The sequence below is a fragment of the Hibiscus syriacus genome, unplaced genomic scaffold (genome assembly GCF_006381635.1).
Source record: "Hibiscus syriacus cultivar Baekdansim isolate YM2019G1 unplaced genomic scaffold, ASM638163v2 tig00001293_pilon, whole genome shotgun sequence".
In the NCBI taxonomy this organism is placed as follows: Eukaryota; Viridiplantae; Streptophyta; class Magnoliopsida; order Malvales; family Malvaceae; genus Hibiscus; species Hibiscus syriacus.
In genome coordinates this window covers 58,002-78,286 of record NW_024061860.1, presented here as the reverse complement: position 1 = coordinate 78,286, position 20,285 = coordinate 58,002, and the positions used below count along the sequence as shown (strand labels likewise).

The 20,285-nt window shown below is 33.0% G+C and overlaps 1 protein-coding gene and 2 pseudogenes across 2 annotated transcripts; 2 read left to right on the top strand and 1 right to left on the bottom strand.

Annotated features, from left to right (window-relative positions):
* The first annotated feature begins 1,108 nt into the window (after positions 1-1,108).
* LOC120124508 lies at positions 1,109-3,892 on the top strand (annotated as a pseudogene).
* Positions 3,893-9,356: 5,464 nt separating this feature from the next.
* Positions 9,357-11,123, bottom strand: LOC120124429. 2 transcript variants are annotated; one of them, XM_039143110.1, is made up of 7 exons: positions 10,977-11,123; positions 10,744-10,858; positions 10,389-10,472; positions 10,169-10,208; positions 9,957-10,025; positions 9,766-9,875; positions 9,357-9,654 (listed from the first exon to the last, which is right to left on the bottom strand). In XM_039143110.1, exons 1-7 carry the CDS (start codon positions 11,086-11,088, stop codon positions 9,519-9,521), a joined length of 666 nt encoding a protein of 221 aa, XP_038999041.1. In that variant the 5' UTR covers positions 11,089-11,123; the 3' UTR covers positions 9,357-9,518. The 2 variants fall into 2 exon arrangements, with proteins under 2 accessions (XP_038999041.1, XP_038999046.1); XM_039143115.1 differs by having other exon boundaries at positions 10,744-10,855.
* Positions 11,087-20,045, top strand: LOC120124454 (annotated as a pseudogene).
* The last annotated feature ends 240 nt before the right edge of the window (positions 20,046-20,285 follow it).

Below are 20,285 nucleotides of genomic sequence, written 5' to 3'. Positions count from 1 at the left end.
ACACGCTTGTAGATGTACTTAAATTCAAAACTTCAAATGATAATAATAATCTCATAATCACTAAAATTGTTTAAATTTTAACAAAATCTGATCTGTAAGCAGATCAACTGTCTAAATTCAAAATTATCATTTGTAACTTTATTTATAGGAAAATATATTTAAAGCAATGTTCATGATTTTGTGATCCAAAGCTCACATAAAAAGGAAAAGAAAGCAAAAAGAACTCCCATTTCCCGATTCCCTTCAAACAGACAGACAGCCCACTCTTCTTTCCCTCACTTATCCTCATTGGTTGATTGCCCTTTCCTTTTCCTTCTTCATCATCTAGTTTCTAGGGGTCAATCCAGTCCCTACTTACTTAATATACAATTAAGAAAGACGTATTAAAAATATTAATTTTTTGATAAAAATTACTAAAACATTAATGTTTTTAACATTCTGAAAAATAAATTAACATTAGAAAAAATGTTTTAAATACATTTTACTAGATATGTTAAAACATTTACAATAAAAACCAATAATAATATTTTAGGTAATTTTTACCGAAATATTAAAAAACTAAATATTTCTAATAGTGTATTCCTTAACCGTATATTAAGCTGCCGCACTTGATTAAAACCTAGTTTCTAGAGTTAATTATTCAATTTTACATCTTTTTTTAATTTAACAATGTAAATACCCATCACTATTTATAAATTATTTAGTATTTCTTTATAAAGACATCAAAAGTGCTATTCCATTCTTGTTTTTAGTAAAACATTTATATTGTTTTAAAAATCGTAATGAAATGAAATTAAAATGAATATTAAGGCACTCTCGTCTTTGCAGTACCCAATCTAAATTTGTCGTTCAATAGATCGGATACAAATGATTAATTAAAAAATATATTAAAGCTACCAACTTTAATTTATCCACCTAACTTTATGTATTAAAAAAAAGAAAAGGGAAAGTTAAATCACATGCAATCCTCTTTCACATACAAAAGACCAACATTTTCCCTCACTAACAAGAAAAGCATAAACCCCAGTAACTTCATCTTTCTCACATATATAAAGCTTGATGGCTGCTGCCATAGTTTGATAGTTGAAATTGATCAAGCTCTTGATTTCCAGTCTTTCAAAGTAGTTTAAAAAAATTTGTTGCATTTGAACAACAAGAAAAAGAAAATGAGAGCTGGAGTTTGCACTGTGCAGCAAGCTTTAACAGCTGAGGCTGCTAGCATGGTGAAGCAAGCACTTGGCCTTGCTCGACGGCGAGGCCATGCACAAGTCACTCCACTTCATGTAGCGAGTGTCATGCTCGCATCTTCGACCGGGCTTCTTCGAAGAGCTTGTCTTCAATCTCACTCTCATCCTCTTCAGTTCAGAGCTTTAGAGCTTTGCTTCAATGTCGCACTCAATCGTCTCCCTGCATCCACTTCTAGCCCTTTATTAGGCCCTCACCATAATCATCATCCTTTCCTCTCCAATGCCTTGGTCGCCGCCTTTAAGCGCGCTCAGGCTCACCAACGCCGAGGCTCCATTGAGAACCAACAGCAGCCGATTTTAGCTCTCAAGATAGAGTTAGAACATCTCATAATCTCCATATTGGATGATCCTAGTGTTAGTAGGGTTATGAGGGAAGCTGGTTTCTCTAGCACCCAGGTTAAAACCAAAGTCGAACAAACAGTTTCCTTGGAGATCTCTTCAAACTCCCTCCCAAAGGAAAACAACCCCAATCCCCAAGCTCAGCTCGGTGCCAACCCGTCTCATTCCAACGCTCAGACTCAGTTTGGGCTTGAGTTTTCATCGACCAAACCGATAGACCACTTTAGGAACGACCAAGATGTGACCAATGTTATAAGCGCAATAGTGAATAGGAGGGGAAACACTGTCATCATAGGAGAGTCGGTCGCCATTACCGAGAGTGTTTTTAAAGGGGTGATGGATAAGTTCGAAAAAGGGCAAGTCACAGGGGATTTAAGATACCTCCAGTTCATAAGTCTCCCACTTTTTTCACTAAAAAATCTTGCCAAAGATGAAGTGGAACAGAAGCTTGTAGAGCTCAAATGCCTCGTCAAGACTTATATGGGAAGAGGGGTTGTCTTATACTTAGGTGATCTCAAATGGATTTCGGAGTTTTGGTCAACCTATGGTGATCAAAGAAGAAACTATTATTGCCCAGTGGAGCATATAATCATGGAACTCAAAGATTAATGAGTGGGAAACTGTTCTCATGGGAATTGCAACTTTCAGAAACTTACATAAAGTGTAAAGCTGGCCATCCTTCTTGAATCAATCTGGGAACTTCATCCTCTTACAATTTCAGCTGACAGCTTAAGCCTCAGTCTTAATCTTGAAAGGTAAACTATTTGTTATGAAATATTGGGATTTGAATATTTGGTTTATTTTTCTAATCTTTACATGTGTTCTACTTATTGCTAATCATTTCTTCCCTTTGTTTGCTTTATTCCAGCTTTGATTCTCAGTCTCAGTACAGAACAAAGGAATCTGCAGATTCTATTAGTTGGCCAGTGGCTGAAGCTGAAGTAAATAAGAATCACAGTTCCTTCACTGAGAGATTGTTCAACTTTGACAACGTGGTCTCTTCCAGTTCAAGTTTACCTTCATGGCTGCAAAGCTACAAGGAAGAAAGCAAAACAAATCCTTCCCATGATAACAAGGTATTTATTTATTTATTTATTTATTTATTCTTCTTGTTATCTCATTTTAACTTCACTGGAAGAATCGATCATTGTAACAATTTGAGATTCACATTTTTTTTCACAGGATCTTTACAAGAAATGCAACACTAAGGAAGCTCTTAATCTGAGTTGGCCCGTCAGTTTTGAATCTAAAAAGTCACCGAAAGAGCTCCAGTTTTGGATATCCGGAAATGCCCCGAAGCCGGACCTCCTCTCGAATCCGAACTCTAGCCCGAATTCGGCTTCGTCTAGTGAGGCGATCGAGGAGGATAACGATGGACTTAAAGCGTTCAAGGTTCTTAATGCCGAGAACATGAACGTTTTATGCAATGCTTTGGAGAAAGAGGTTCCGTGGCAGAAGGATGTGATTCTGGAAACTGTTAGCACCGTCCTTGAATGCAGGTCGGGGAAGAGAAAAGGCAAAAGCTGGTTAAACCAAAGAGAGCTCAAAGAAGAAACTTGGATGTTCTTCTTAGGATCCGACAATGAAGCCAAGCAGAAGATTGCAATGGAGTTAGCTAGACTCGTTTTCGGTTCTCAAACCAGCTTTGCCTCCATAAGTCTGAGTGATTTCCGATCGAAAAGGGCCGATTCGAACGAAGATAACAAAAGGAAGAGATCAGATGAGTCAAGCAGCGGTGATGTTCTTCAGAGACTCGGCGAGGCGTTGAACGAGAATCCTCACAAGGTGTTCTTCGTGGAAGACATGGAACACGTTGACTATTGTTGTTTGAAAAGGATTAAGCAAGCAATCGAAAGCGGAAAGGTTACAGTTTCGGATGGTGTCACGGTTCCTGTAATGGACGCCATTGTCATTTTCAGCTGCGAAAGCTTCAGTTCAATGTTGAGAGCTTGTTCTTCGAGGAGAAGGTCAAATTGCAGTGACCCAGAAGAGATGAAAGAATCAGAAACGGAGCAGGATAAAGACCAATCTGTTTCTCTGGATTTAAACATTGCCATTGGAGATACAGTAAAGAAGGTGATGATGAAATTGGGATTTTGAAATGTGTTGATAACCAAAATTATTTTCAGATCTAAAGAACTGTAACAGGAGATGATGATGAAGAAGAAGAATAGTTGGCAGATTCAGAGGCAAAAATTCCTTCTTTCTTTACTTGCAATTTTGTTCCTTTAATTTGTCGCTTACTTTCTGTGTGGTATATGTGTTTGGAGGGATAGAAAGAAAGAATCAAACTAACATGGTTTACAGTGAAAATTTTATCAAGTGGTAGGGATGGATTTGGAATGATAAGTTTAGCAATGTAGAACTTATAATTATCAATGTATAATTATGCATCTTTGATCCTCATATATATATGATAGAGATTACTTCATTTTGTCATACTTTCCTCGAAGTCTGGCAATGTTCCTCATTTGTATTAGACAAACCAATGATACGTCGGTTATTAAAAGAGCCATGTCAATGCTTATTTTTGCTGATGTTAAAGATTATGCGTGCAGTATAGCTGTATAGGTACAAATAATAATATTTTAAATTTAACTAACGTTTATATTTTAAATTTCATCTTCAACGAGTTCTCTTTTTTCTTCTCATTAAAAGAGATTGATTATTAACATCGATAATAAAAATAATTAAAATGTAAATATAATGTTAAAATTTAGATTATAATATTATAATTTAAGAAGTGTTGTTAAATTTATTTTTAATATTTTTAAATAAAATTTATGAAAGAATTTTTTTTTCACAAAGAAAATTGAAACCTCAATCTGGTACGCTGATAATATAAAATTTAAATTTATAAACCATATCAATTCATTGTATTTTTATTTATTTAAATATTCATTAAAGATATGAGCGTCAGGGTGAATTAAAGTAGATGATAGAGTTGAAAAAAGATTTGATCAATAATTTTTTTTTAAACAGAACAATCAAAAGACATTAATCATTAAGCACACAACATTGCATGTCTTGCTGAAGCAGGCGGGGAATCAAATTCTGCCCCCTAGTTAGAGCCGCCAAATAGTCGGCCACTGCATTAGATTGCCAACCTATATGTCGTGTAGCCACTATCCACTCTCGTCGGAGCAGTTTCATAATCACAATAATCAACGCATTATGTATTGTACTTGATTCTATGTTCATTTATTGATACTTGAGTTTGAGAAAAAAAATAAAATTGACACATAATTTACTTGTTATTTTAACAATCAATTATGTTGTTAATATGTACAAATCAAATTATCTCAGTGATTAAAGGAATCGTTTGTTATTTCTAAAAGTTATGAGTTTGAGCACCGACGATTACAAAGGTGGTTGAACGTTCATTATAAAAAATAGATGAGAATACTTAGAATAAATAATATTTTATAATCACCTTAACTTAATCAAAAGAATTATGTTGTTAACGTAATATTGACTAATCAAAATACACATGTCATTAAGTATCATATACTATAATTTATTTAGTTACTAAAATATCATATAAACATTATATATTGATTTGATATTTTTTTTAAAGGAAGCTTTGTATGTATTTATTGAGGAAAACATACAAAAACAACCGTAAGTACCTCGTTAAAAAACCTACTTAAACTTAAATGGAAGAAAAAAAGTGCACTTTACCGTTGACAATCTTAATTACATAGACTAGCGTAACCAACTGCTGAGAAACAATACACAACTTAAGCAGCAGTACACTAAGAAATTTAAATATAATTGATATATTGTCAACAATCTCTAAAACACGTGGTTAAAAGCTCTTAATTGACATCTCTCATTTCTTCTAGGTTGTGGGTTCAATATCCATTAGGAGTAAAATTCTCATTCCCCTCCTCCTAGGTAGGAATTGTTGAAAACAAAAAACAAATTTGATGTGATAACCCATCAACTGACTTCAGTAATAAAATGGAATATTATTCTCCATAGAGGCCCTGGATTCGAACAGCTGCATTTGCAATGTGTGTATGCATTATTAATATATTAAAAAGAATTACGAAGAAATACTATATAATAATCACAATAAACTATTTATAAAATGCATTCGAAAATAGTGGGGGAAACTATTAGAATGTAAAAGAGAGTGATTCATGCCGTAAGAGCTATGCAAAGTAGCAATCATATTTCAAAATAAAAGCAGCAATCATATTTCAAAATAAAAGCAGCATATTCTTCTGTAAACAAAGATCACTTATTTTCATGAATGGATAGTTGATCTAACTTTTCTTTATTTACATTCCTGGCCCTTGAAAAGTATCGGCTGGATTATCAAATTCTAAACCAAGAAAACAATGAAGCAACATCTAAATCTTTAGACCAAAAATATGTTGCCACTTTAGCATCACCAAAAGGAACTCCCACTTTACAACTTCAATTACCATACTAAAGGAATATTTGTTGCTTTTAAGGGATTTTATACTTGGAAGTGCACTTCTTAATACTTTTCTTTTACAAAAGAAATCGACAATTTAAGAACCCCCGAAAGATACTAATATTTTAATTTAAAATTTCATTAGGTCTCATTTTACATAAAAGAGATTGTATGATTCAATTATAATATATTATTGATTTAGTATATTATATATTTTTCTTCTCTTTTTTTATATACATCTTCTCCTTATATCTATCCAACGAGTATTCTAGATAAATGATTTTATAAATATTTATATATTTTATAATTAAAAATAAATAAATATATTCACTACCATTTAACTAATTAAAATAGAATTATATATAAGAATACCACACCTTGAACCGGATTTAATTTGAGTTCAATTTTAACTAAAAAAAAGATTTCTAGCTCCTATTTTTGTTTCCTTCTATATTTTTAAATCTCTATAATTAAAATACTATATAAATATATATTTTTTATTTCTTTTACTTTTTTAAACAAATTTCTGGCATTGTAATCTTTAGTAAAAATGTAGATTCTTTTTAGTGTTTGCTCTTCTCTTTTTGTTTTCTCTCTTTTCATTTTTTTCTTTTTGCTTTTAGATTCGGATACTTTGCTTGTTATGTTTTACTTCATCAGACTTGAGTAGCTTCGCTAAGAGGCAAGATATAATTGATTCGACCAATTAGTATTACTAATTTTGCAGTAATTGGGACATACAAAATTATGTAATAAGATTAAGCTTTCCCCCACAGTCCTCTAATATATATATATATATATATATAAATATTTGTTGAGATTTTTCTTAATCTATTAATAATACATACTCTATACATATAATTGCTCGAACCTAGAACCTTTAAGTATAATAACATTTTCTTTTATTACTAAGACCACTTAATAGGTTCGATTTAACTTATAAATCTAACTCTTCGTATCTATTTATAAAAAAAATACTCGAAAAAACTTTATAATAAGAGATGTACTTAAATTAATTTTGCTTTACTCTTAATCAATATCTATTATATATAAAGAAATTCGAATAAGATCTTCGCCCTCACATATCCGTCAATTTATACCATTCAAATTCATAATATAAGCATGAAAAAATAATTTATGTAAATAGCACAATATATATATATATAACTCTAATAAGGTGGGATAATTTATCCTTTAATTTTTTTTCAAATGGCAGCAAGTAACTCACCTCTTTGGTTTAATTGTCTTACCCAAGACCTCAAAAGTTTGAAAAGATAAAAGAGGTGAATGCAAAGGAGAGAAATGGGGGAGACAAAGTTTCCACACATTTAACCTTTTGCAGTCTTTAGGCCCAAAAAGAAACAAAAATTATCTACAAACACAAAGCTGTTATTGTTTACTTCTGTCCAATGTGTTTGCATCAAAGTAGGGAAAAAATTCTGGAATCTGTCAAAACCCAGCCCAAATAATCAGTTAATAATTGGAAACCAACCAACCTGAAACAGCACTGCTGCTATGCCTCGGATCCTTCAAAAGACTGCTGCTTTATATGTAGCAAAAGACCAGTCAAAAAGAGGAGAATGGCATCAAAGTTAACAAAAGAATGAGTAGTGGATGGATTTTCGATATGATGTTTGCTTTCAATCATTGTTTTTCGTCTTCTCTTTAAGCTTTTATTTTCTTTTTGGATGGGCAGTAACTTTTTTATTTCAATGCTCGATCTTTATTGGGATTAAGATTACAAGTTTGATTTTGTCATTTAGTTGCTCCATGATTGAGTCATAACTTTTCCACTCAAACATAACGACCTACTAAATGGACTCGATTAGGGACTAAAGTCCAAAAACGATAGTTTTATTTAAAGCTAGAAAATGATAGGACGGAACTGAAAATGTTATCAAAAGTATAATATTTAGGTTGGACATTATTTAAAATGTTATGTTTATTGTAATATTTTTATTATGTCTTAAAATGTTATGAAGAAAATAATGTTTTTTATTATTAGATATTAGGAAGAATATAATATTTTAGGTTACAACCGAAAACATTACGAAGAAGGTAAAATGTTAGGTTGCGTCCAACCTAAAATGTTATTCTCTTTTATAGCATTTTCAATCGTGTCTAATTTATTTTAGCCTTAAATTTTAAGTTTTACCAAAATTACCCCAGTTATGGTTGGTTATTTAATTTGAATTCAATTAATTTTGATTTGGTGAGTTTTGTTTTTTTATTAAGAAAAATGAATTTAATTTTTTATTTTGATTTTATAGAAGATAAGGTTGAATCAAGTTTATATTTAGAGTGTTTTTTTATTCGACCTAACCCAAAATAATACTATAATTTTATTCTATAAAATTAGAGATAATTGATATAATATCTCACTCTCTATATTTTTTTCTTCAATTAGATCCTTATTTTATCGAATATTTTTATATTTATGTTGAATTGGGTCAGACTAGATGTAAATTTTACCCTAAAATTGAAGTCGAATCAAATTCGAACAAAGAAAATATACTTTTTAAACCAAATCATAAATTAAAAGACATGTTTCTTGAATCAAATTCAAAATGACCAAATACCGAATTCATTATCATTCCTAAGACTCAATCTCAATTTTCTAATTTGGTTGATAAATTATCCCCTTTTCTATTTCCCTTTTTTTAATATCTAAAATATTAATTTAATAAAATAAAATTTAATTTTAGATCATATCTTAATTAACTTTGAATAAAAAATTATGTTCAAGCTAAAATCAAATGCAACTCATCGACCCACCTATTATTTAAATGATAAAAACATTTTAGTAAATTGTGTTATTATTTCTTTAATTTTATAATTAAATTTAAATAATTTATTATTATTTAACATTAAGTCGGGCCAGATAGTTTCAAATTAATCCAAAACGTAACTCACACGGGCCAAACCTGTTGGATTTGACAAATACCTGTCACTAATGGATAGGTATAGCCGGTCTAAACTAAGCGTTAACACACGTAAGAAGCCATGGAAGACTGAAGTATTAGAAAAGCTAAATTAGTCAGAAAATTAAAGGATATGGACTCATCTTTTGAACACTTATCGATTTTTGTGTTTAATAATTTTAGAATAATATCTGAAATTGTTTTTATCTGATATATGTAATTTATCTAATTTATACTTCAATTTATCATTTTTAGTGTGATATTTGAATTAGATCTTTTTTAACGTGTGACGATATAATATTTGAATAGCCATTGAAATTATAACATGTGTCGATTGTCTTATCTAGGTACTACGTAGATTTGTAATACAAGCAATCTTCTTCTACATACAGAGTTTTGTAGGTAGAGTTATTGTGAAGCGTATGGTGTTCAAATGGAGCTCAAGCGTGCTTATTTGTATTCATTCAAACCGCCACTGAAAATGCTATCCTCTTTCTATAAACTAAGGAGTATGACACTGAAACGGACATGCACGCACTCGAACCGTAGCGTGTATGACATTTCTTTCCATTGTCGACCGTGATATTATCCGGTAGGATCCTTCCCAAACCCCATTAAAGCATGAGTTGCAAGCATGGAACCCCTGCGAGTCAGTTCCATCATTCGACCAACCAATGGAATCTTAACTGTTTCTCTATTCCGAAGAGGCTTCTTGTCCCACCTATAACCAATATACATGAAAAGTTTCATCATCAACAAACTAAAATTACACATAAATTGCAGACTCGAAAGTAAAATGCTCGAATATGTGGAAGAAGTAGTCGGTGCATACCAATCTTCGTGACGAACAACTTTGCCATCCTCAACATACAGCCTGATCAGAGAAATCATGTCGATGTTTCTTCCCAAGAACTTGTATTGTTGTTTGTTGTCAATTAAGATCTGTAATGAATATGCAGAGCTTCAAACATCTAGCTATTATCAATGATCAAACCGAGACAAAATCGAAATGAAATTCCAAACCTCTTGCTTTCCAGCTGAAATTGTATTCTCCGTAACACTATATTCAACAATTCTTGATTCACTAAAAACCTGATAAAGTGAAACAAAATTTCGTTATCACATCTATGGGACCAAATCGGCATGAATTTAGAAAACAAGTTTTACGGTGAACGTCTCAAATATTCTGCAAACAATTGTCTGCTCAAAGATCGAGAAGTGGTAGGTGATGAGACCTTAGAAAGAGAATAAAATGCTGATTTGATCTGCTTCACTCTGTAGAAAAAGATAGAAAAGTTGCATATGAAAAAGTAAAACAAATAATTCGATTGCTTAAAATGGAATAAAACAATCGAGTATTATAGGATCCAGAAACAATGTTCCAGACTCATCAAAGGGCAACCGTTGACACAGATAATTCACTTCAAATGAAAATATTCAAGATTCGATACTAACCCACGGGCACACATGAGAGGGTCTTCAAAAGAAGCATCCGTATCGTATATTTCAAAGTCGCGCGATGTGGGACGAGAACCGTATCTTAACCGATCCATAAAAAAGGTTTACATGATCATTATGATGTGGTTGATGAATATTTGATCGGTAAAATCTAGTAAATGAATATCAAACATGGAACCAGAAACAATAGAAAAACTGCATTTATCTGCAATTTCTCGGGAAGTCATGTAAACTACAATCTCTTTAAAATTCATTACGGGGAGATAAATTTTAGCTTCAGTCCAGTGATAATATGTGTGTGTCAGTGCGTGTGATCAAGCTGAAGAGACGAGAGAAAAAGAAGAAAACTGACAAGTTAAGAAGGTGAGGCATTATATGATCAGATGCACGCTTCACGTTCGTTGGATTGGGTTCATGTGCTTCTTTGTCCTTACACTCTGCTTCTCCCATGTTATCCCTTTCGCCTTAATCAACGAAACCCAAAATTCAGATATCAGTAAACGGAAGAATTAAGCACAAATATTGCGAAACAGCAATGTAAAGAGATATATAACATATGAACGAAAAGATCAGGAAAAGATAAACCTTCTGGATATTGAACTTTCCCCGTGGAAAATTCAGAGATTTTCTTGGCAGCCAAACGGCAAATGGACAGTTGAGTAGGAAGTTTTGATAAATAAACACAAGTGATGGCCATGGCTTCTGACAGAGCGACGTGGCAGGAGCTTCTCCATTCGCAGGTTTTATACGTCACAGTTGGGCGTGGGGTCAATCAATCGCCTTCTTTACGGTTCAATAGTAAAAGAAAAATATGTAAAACATAAAGACTGGGTTATGTATATATATATAGTCATTATTATTTTATCTATAAAAATTTTATCTAACTCACTCTAAATTATGATTATTATTTTAAATTGATATTTATGTACTTTTGAATATTTTAGAGTGATCATAAAATAATGTATATTCATAATTTTTTTAACCACTAATGATTCACATACACATGTAGATATAATTACTCGAGCACAAAATTTAAATCATAACAGTACTCACTCTAACCACTAAGTCACTCAATGATTCAATTAGTCTCTAAACTTTTAAAGACTTAACCTCATCATTAAACTATGACCTTTATTCAAAGTTGATCTTAAAACATTTGAATATTTTGATTTCATCTCTGCATTATCAACATATGCTAATTACATCCTCTATAAATAAAAAAGTATAAATATTCATATAATTTTTTATGTGTATTATTTTTAGAAACATTGATGTATATTATGTAATAATATAATGTGACATAAATGGTAATTAATGTTGAATTTAAATAAAATAATGATTTAAATTTGAGTGAACTTACTGGTAAAATAGAATGTTGATCTCCCTAAAAAATTAAAAGTTTGATTAATTATGTATGTAGGAGACTACTTGTAATTACTTTAGACTATTCGGAAAAAAATGAAATATATAAAAAATTATAAAACAAATTGAGGGAATAAAAATAAAATAACCTTTTTAATTTCATTTTAAATAATGATCATAGGACGTGACATAGCATCAATTATCGTTTATGATACATTATATTATTCCACTGTATGCATCAATGTCTACAAGATAATTAACAATTTTTAATATTTTTATTAATAAGTATGCCTTATACCGGGCCATTGGCCTCTTGCCTGACAACTCTCTTGTTGGCTTGATCACCTTTGGTACGCTTGTCCATGTCCATGAGCTTGGCTTTTGTACCGTTCCTAAGACCTATGTCTTCAATGGCTCCAAAGATGTCTTAAGAAACCAGCTTCTTGAGCAAATGGGCTTTTTCCTTAACAAGCCCGTCACTGGTGCCATTGCTGGTGCCAGGGACAGGTTGTCTTCAAAGAGCATTGCACGATTCCTTCGACCTGCCTCTTACTGCGAGTTTTCCCTCAATTCGGTAGGTTATTAGCAAAATTTTCCTGTTAACAATACTTAATTAAATGTTAAATGACATGTTTGCTTTTCTAGTTCTTGGAGGAGCTCCAAAAGGATCCTTGGCCCATTCCCGCTGATCAATGGTCAAGCAGGTGCACAGGAACTGCTGTGAGCGTGGCTGCCTGTTTGTTGGGTGCAGTCTTTGCGGGTTCTGGAGCTCGAATCATGGCATTTGTTGCAGTGGAGGATCCAGAAATTTATAAATGGGGTACAAAATTTTAATTTTTACTTCTTTCCCAAAATAATGGATGCACTTTACCCCTGAGGGGCTTAGTGCATCCGCCCCTGATTTGTTGGTGGCCCCTCAACTGAAGGCCCTGGTGCTGTAAGGATGGCTCTGCTCCATTATTTTGTCATTCATCATGAAAACATGCATTTCAACTAATTCTATTACCTGTTTACGAATCTCCTTCTAGATTGTCTCGAAGAATTTATCTGAACCCATACGTTCCCACAAGGACCTGGATAAGGATTCTGCTCCTCATTATCAGAAAGCCGTTAAGTTCTATGAAGCACTTGCAAAGCAGCTTGTGCACCAAGGACATGGCTTGATCTCTTTGCTTGTTCTGTTGACCAGGTTTGTATTTGCCAGCAATCTGTATAATATTTTCTTTTATATTAAAAACACAAATACATTCAGGTGGTGGCTTCTTACTTTTGCCCATCAAATTTCCTATGTGTTGGCTAAAATCACATTCTCTTAGGCGTGTTTTCCAGACAGGATACAAGGGTCTTGGACTGTCTTCAAATTAAGGTTTTTTGAACTTAGACTTGTGCCTTTTTTTTCCTTGAAACAGTTGCAAAGCATGCATCATGGGCCACCTCTAAACTATCTCTTCTTCTTGCCTTTATTAGTTCATGTGTAAGCATATATTTGGCTTGATCCCGAATAGTTCTCGTTGTAAAATGTGTTTAATGTTTGAAATTGTTAAGAAGGACGTCCCTGATATTACTGTTAAGTCCTCAAGCAGTCAATTTTATTTCCAATTTCTAACATAGTATGAGCTCTTACCTTATATGCATTATATAGATGCTTCTTTCTTCTGTTTGGTAGCATTCTAACAGATTTTACTTGATGTTATTTTTCTGCAGTTACCAGCATAGCACTGGCGAAATGAGGCTTCGTGTGACAACTCTTTCAAGAAGATGGGTTGCTGGACCTGGAAGCATAGAGGTAGCCTTTGGTTCCTAATGTAATTATTGATGAATTTTGTTTCATATAAATGATTTTCTTGTTATTTCATGTTTCTTCCAAATACGCAATATGAATGAGGAAAAGAAAATAACAGTTGTGTTTGTCCCTGAAGTATCCTATGCAACTTTATCAGGAAAGGAAATCACAGTTGAAATGGATGACAATTTTTTCCTATTATTTTATTTGATATCCATTTATTGGAAACAAGGAATTAATTGAGACTTGAGCATTTTACAAATTCTCTTGGCTTGTGTTTTCCTAATGTTTTTGCTCAGATGTTTGAAGAAGGGTTTGACATGTGAAATCTGTTGCAAAGCATCTAGCAATTCTGCACCGAACTATCAGGAAAATATGGATATGTAGGTTGGTTGAGAGAACACAGATCAATAAGATTTCGGTATGTTGCCTTATTCTGCAGTACCTAGGTGCACAAATAGCCATGCTATCAATAGAATTTCATCACTCTAAAGTGATGATGTGATGCATATCCTTGATATTCTCTCCCTCAACCAAACTCAACAACTTAGCTCAGTCTAATCTAAATTAGAAAACGGATTATACTTCATGAAGATGGCAATGAAGCATGAATTTAGTGATTTCGGTGCTTGCTTTGCTAGTGAATTTCTCTTACAACTTAGCTCAGTCTAATCTAAATTAGAAAACGGATTATACTTCATGAAGATGGCAATGAAACATGAATATAGTGATTTCGGTGCTTGCTTTGTGAGTGAATTTCTCTTCGATAGTTTCTCTCAATGCCTCCTTTTATTATTCTTTTTCATTTTTATCCAGCTCATTTCTTCCCTTTTATGTCCTTTTTTCTTTATTCATCAGATTACGATATAAATGCTGTTTCTCCATTTGGCTTATCTAAATTTTTGTATCTTGACCTTAAAAACTTTAGTCACTTTTTATTGTGTTATAAATATAAATAACAGTGTATAACACTTCATCAACTTAACAATTGCAAACTAAAAATGAATGGACAAAAGTGAACATTTGACCTTAATACTAGTACAAAAACTAGCCAAATTTATATACGGAATATTTCAGAAAATTATAGTTTGAGAGGATACTTTGTCACTTGGTGATTATAAATTGATATTTTTCTTAGTGAACGTCAAAGCTTGCTAGTTCCCATATCCCATTCTTCTAACAAACTTGAATGATTTTTCTTCTTTTCTTTGCCTATTATTTTTTTTCATTTTTCATCCCCACTGAGGATGGGGATTTATTGAGTAATTGGGACTATAGAGCAGGTTTGGTCAGCTTCTCAACTTACTTTTAGCAACCAATATTTACAAGTTTTCATCTAATCAAGCTTGTTTTAAATGTAATAGGATTTGATCGCTGGATTTTACGAAGATGCAGCTGCTACTGTAATGGCACGCCTAGTGTCTTTCAAAATGGAAACTGAGGTAATCAATCACTGTGTTAAACATACTGTTTTGCAAGTATTTTAGTCCGAATGGTTCGTGGAAGAAATAATATTCTTAGAAGCTAATATGTTATGCACACATCTCACATACATTTGGAATCATGTATGTATTTCTCCATTCTGGTGCACGAGCTTTTTATGCCTTGGTCATTGACCAATGTATGGGTTCTAGCACCAAGACTGCACCTTGTACTGACCTTAACCACAATACCTTAGTCTGCTGGAGTGCCATTAATAAGTAGGATTTTTGAGGGAATATCTTTGATGACTGTGGCTTCTCCATGTTCCCTTCATTAAAAGTAATAATTACTAGGAAAAATGAAAGAAATCGTTAAAAGAACTTTACCTCATTATATTGGATGTATTTCCTAAAATCGCAAAATTTGAGAAGAGAAAAATTGGGATGCTAAAGCAATCCAAGTCATTTAAGAAAATGAATGAAAGAGTTAGAACATGTTTTGGTTACTCAACATCAAGATTCTTCTTCCCTCTTACTCCAGAAAGTGCAAACAAGAGACTAAGGCATAGGTCTGGAAGATTTGTTCAGGAGAAAGGTATAGACATTTCTGCTTCACAGCACTGTTCTATTCATTCTACAATATGCTGTAAACAGCTAACAGAGAGAACATAGTTCTCTTGCAAATATGCAAGAAGCTGAGAACAGCTAATCCTGCTGTGATTTTTATCAAAATCTTATCCTCTATGCTGAAAGATGCTTGACTTTTATATGATCTGGTGTTTGAATCGCTTAAACGTTTCTCACATTCTTGATTTTTTTGTACAAATTGAGGTTGTATATTACAGTCATTTCTCTTTTCTATCCTCACGCTTATTCTAGGGGTGAGCATTCTATCAAGTCAAATTGAGTCTAATAATTTTTTTGATTTATTTGAGTCGACAAGTCGTACTTTATGACTCGAACTTAACTTGAAATTTTTTCAAGTTGTTCGAGTTTCTATACAAATTTAATTGTAATTATTTTTAGTATTATGGTACGGATTGGTTCCAATTTTTCGACTTTCTCTAACCATAGAGGATATATATATCTTCATATTCTTTTCGCATTATAATGTTATTTAATATATCAAATACAATCTAAAATTATAAAATATATTTAGAATATTATATTTTAAAGAAGGTATTTTGTGGGTAAAGTATTGACGAGAGTATAAAGAAGTTAAGAAATTGACAGGAAGAAAGAATTTGCAAACAATTGCAGTCAAAAGACTAAATTGAGTAAAATGCAAAGTTAATGGACTAAATTAAAAAAAGTACATTTTTAGTATAAAAAAATAGGAATTGAAGTTGCATAGGTATCCTATAGTGGTATAGGAGCACGTGGTTCAAATTTGGTCAAAAACATACTTAAAATGAAGAATGAATTGAAAAAAATAAGGAAATCATGAAAAGTTGAGGGACTTAATTGAAAAATAGAAAACTTCTTATCAAAAATATTACATAGGTATTCTAAGATGGTTTAGGAGCATGTGGTTCAGATTTGGTAAAAAAATGGGTTTAAAATGAAGAAGGAATTGAAGGAATAAAGAAATTAAGGACTAAATTGAAAAACTGTAAAAATACTCAGCTAAATTTTCGATTTTTCGAGTGACTAGAAATTTTCAAATTTCAACTCAACTCGAACTCGAAAACCTACTCGATAATTAGAGTTGACTCGAATAACTCGAAGTTGAAAAAAATCGATTTTTTGAGTCGAGTTGAGTTTTGCTCACCTAACTTCTTCGTTCATGTTCTTATCACAATAGTTTCCCCCTTCCTGGCTCAAGCAAAAAATCTTTCGCTAAGTTTAAATGTGTTATCACTCCAAACTCATTAAGTGACCTCAATGGTAAAAGGGAGTGTTGTTCTCCCTAAAGGTCCCAGGTTCCAGCTGTGTCTGCAGGGTGTGTGTACGTTAAGAAAGATTCTGAATAGATACTATCTTGTAATCATCCTAGACTATTGAAAAAAAGACGTGGTATCACTCATGAATCCTTTGAACAAGGAAATATGAATTTTTGTGTGATGTTAAACAATAAAAATTGCAAAAATTGGAGTTAATCACATGCGCTTTTTTCGCATCCTTTCATTACTCCTGGAAGTTGTGCTTCTAGTCCTCTGAAAATTTTGAACTGTATAGTTGTGGTGTGTGCTATTCTGTAACGTGATATTGGCATGCAGGCTGAGTTCGACCCTATAAGATGGTTGGATAAAGCATTGATTCATATATGTTCTCGGTTTGGGGATTACCAAAAGGATGCCCCATCTTCTTTCAGCCTGTCCCCAAGGTTTTCATTATTTCCTCAGTTAGTGTTTCATTTGCGGCGATCACAATTTTTCCAGGTATCCATCTTGCTTCTTAAATTACATTTTCCTTTCAATCAGAACCATTGAAAATTATAACTGATATATGTTATGCATTACATTGGATAACTTTCTTCAACTAGGCTGGTTCATATTATACGGGTCTTCAATAACAGCCCTTACGAGACGGCATACTTTAGAATGATCCTGAACAGGGTAAATGTTGCCAATTCAGTCGTGATGATTCAACCTTCATTGATTTCTTACTCATTTCAGTCTGCTCCAGAACCAGCACTGCTTGATGTGAGTGCCGTTGCAGCTGACAGGATCCTGCTTTTGGACTCTTATTTCACCGTTGTTATTTTCCATGGCTCAACTATTGCTCAGTGGCGAAAAGCTGGATATCACAGTAAACCTGCGCATCAGGTAATTTTTCTTTAATTTGGAATTTCAAGCCAAATAAGAATATAACACAGGATGAATTTAACCAAAAGATGGAAAAGCAAAAGGTTTATATATGCTGGAGGCACGGTGTTGTGAAAACCTCATTTTGTCAAGTTGGGTAATGTGTAACTTCAAAAAGGCATCAAGATTTAAGAAGTACATATTTCTAATCTTTTGACTAGTTGATATCTTCATAGAACACAATAAAAATGTAGTTACAGCCTGACATTCATACAGTGACTGGCCACCATAGTGCTATGATATAAATTATCCTGTTATCAGTACCCATAAGTTCAGGGAAGACTATGTTGTCATTGTTTCGTCTGAGTAGATTATGATGTCATCATCATAATTGAGAACTTTACAGCTTTTTTCTAGCATGGCTTCACTTGTAAACAAGAAGAATAATGCTTCTGGTCTTCAAATCTTTTAAGCCATCGGCCCTGAATTTCTATGTGTGTTTTCCCCCCTGCATAAGAGAGATTAGCCGGTGTTTTGCTTATAGTTCGCTGGACTATGATAATTTTATTGGGCATTTTTCCTCCAAGTATTGACTATTATTTGTATTAGGATGTAGGAACTAACCATGTGTAGCAAGTTTATTTGTTATGTCAAAGTGCTAAAACTTAGATGGCAAGAACATAACAACATGCCAATATAACATGACCGGAACTGAAGGGAAATAGATCTGAGGGAAAACTAGAGGGAAGAGAAAGCAAAAGAAGAAGCTAGGTAGACATTTAAGAACAAGGAGAGAGGAATAAGAACAAATAGACTGGAATCCAATTCCCAATCACTTAACTATTAAATCTCAATATTCTTAAATCCAAAATCACTAAAAATTAAACAAGTAGCCCTTGGAGGGAACCTAATAATGAATAATATTAATATAATCATAATGCAGTAATACCCGAAAGTTAAGTGAAAGCTAATTTATATGAATTACCTTAATCAATCTAAAAAGACCCTAATTCTATGTATTAAATTTAAATTTTCCTTTAATCCCTTAAAATATAACAAGGATAACAGAATACATATTAAACCTGCATCACGTTTTCCTAAAGATTTGCTTAGGGAAAAGGTAATTTAAATATTTGTTGTTCTCATACAAGACACGATGTAAAGTCTTAAATGTCATCTTGTTGTTTGAAAAAAAAATGTATGGGCTTAACGAATATTGTTTTAGTTTTAGTTTTACATAAATCAGAATATTTCAAAAATAAAAAACAGAGCCTTTGGAATTGGCAAATGGTGCCAGCATAAGTATGACAATACATTGTTCTTATCATCATTTTGTGCCATGTAGGCTTTTGCCGAGTTGCTCCAAGCTCCTTGTGATGATGCAGATGCAATAATCAAGGAAAGGTTTCCAGTTCCTCGACTAGTTGTTTGTGATCAGTATGGCTCACAGGTCAGTAGCTACTGTTCTTAGATTGTAACGATGGTTTAAGTGCAGATGAAGTCGAGGTTATTATTGAGATTGGTTTGATTTTAGTTTCCTCCTTTCCTTCTTAATTAAACAATAACAAAACTATTGTTCATCCATGCTTTCTTCCACCTCTGAGCCGTAGTGTTTTGCTTGTTTCAAAATTTAGGCTCAATCCTGGTCCATTGCAAATAGTATTTTGAAAACTTGAAAGTATTTTTTGTGACTAGAATTGTTAGTATATATGCTAAAGAAACCTAAGATGAGGGGTGGATGGATTATTCAATATGCATGCTGAATCATAGTGAAAAAAAGAATGGAGGAAAAAAGAGAGTGAACATCATTCCGCCTAATCTTAGCTTCTTCTTCTTTTTATTCTCTTCTTGCATAGTTGTTAAGTATGTTTTGTTGTCAGGCCCGTTTTCTTCTTGCAAAGTTGAATCCTTCAGCGACATATAACTCAGATGGTCCTCGCCCAGGAGGAGACATAATATTTACAGATGATATAAGCCTTGAGGTTTTCTTGGATCATCTCCAGAGATTAGCAGTTCAATAAAATATGATAGCAGAGCTATAGGCAATTTTGTAAAATCTATCTTTTAATTTTTGTACAGCAATTCCAATGATTTGTGCCTTTTATTTTAATTCCTTTCAATCAGAGGGATTAGGTAGATTAGATGCTTTATGGTTTTTGCTAATTTGTTAAGACAAATAAATATTTCACCAAGTGCCAAATAGTAGAGATTTCATTCTGCATTTTTTAGAAAGAAGTGTGGGAATAGTAGCGATTTCATGCATTTTGGATCATCTCTCCTCGCCTGTTGAAAGAGACATTCAAATATTTGAGATTTTGGAATTTCTCTAAGGACTTGGGGATAGCAGCCGAGAACCAAATCTCCGACAGATTCAAACTGGTCAGACTTCCAGTTCCAGTTAGGGAATTTGATGGAATCGAGGTAAACTTATCGGAGCCTAAGGAAAGATTTATCAGAGAAACATGACCTAAGCATGCTCGTATTGCTCCAGACAGTTTGCTATCTGTGAGAGTCAAGTAAGCCAACCTCTGCAGACTTGGACAGGATCGATCCTTATAGCTTATTACTCCCAAGGTTAATA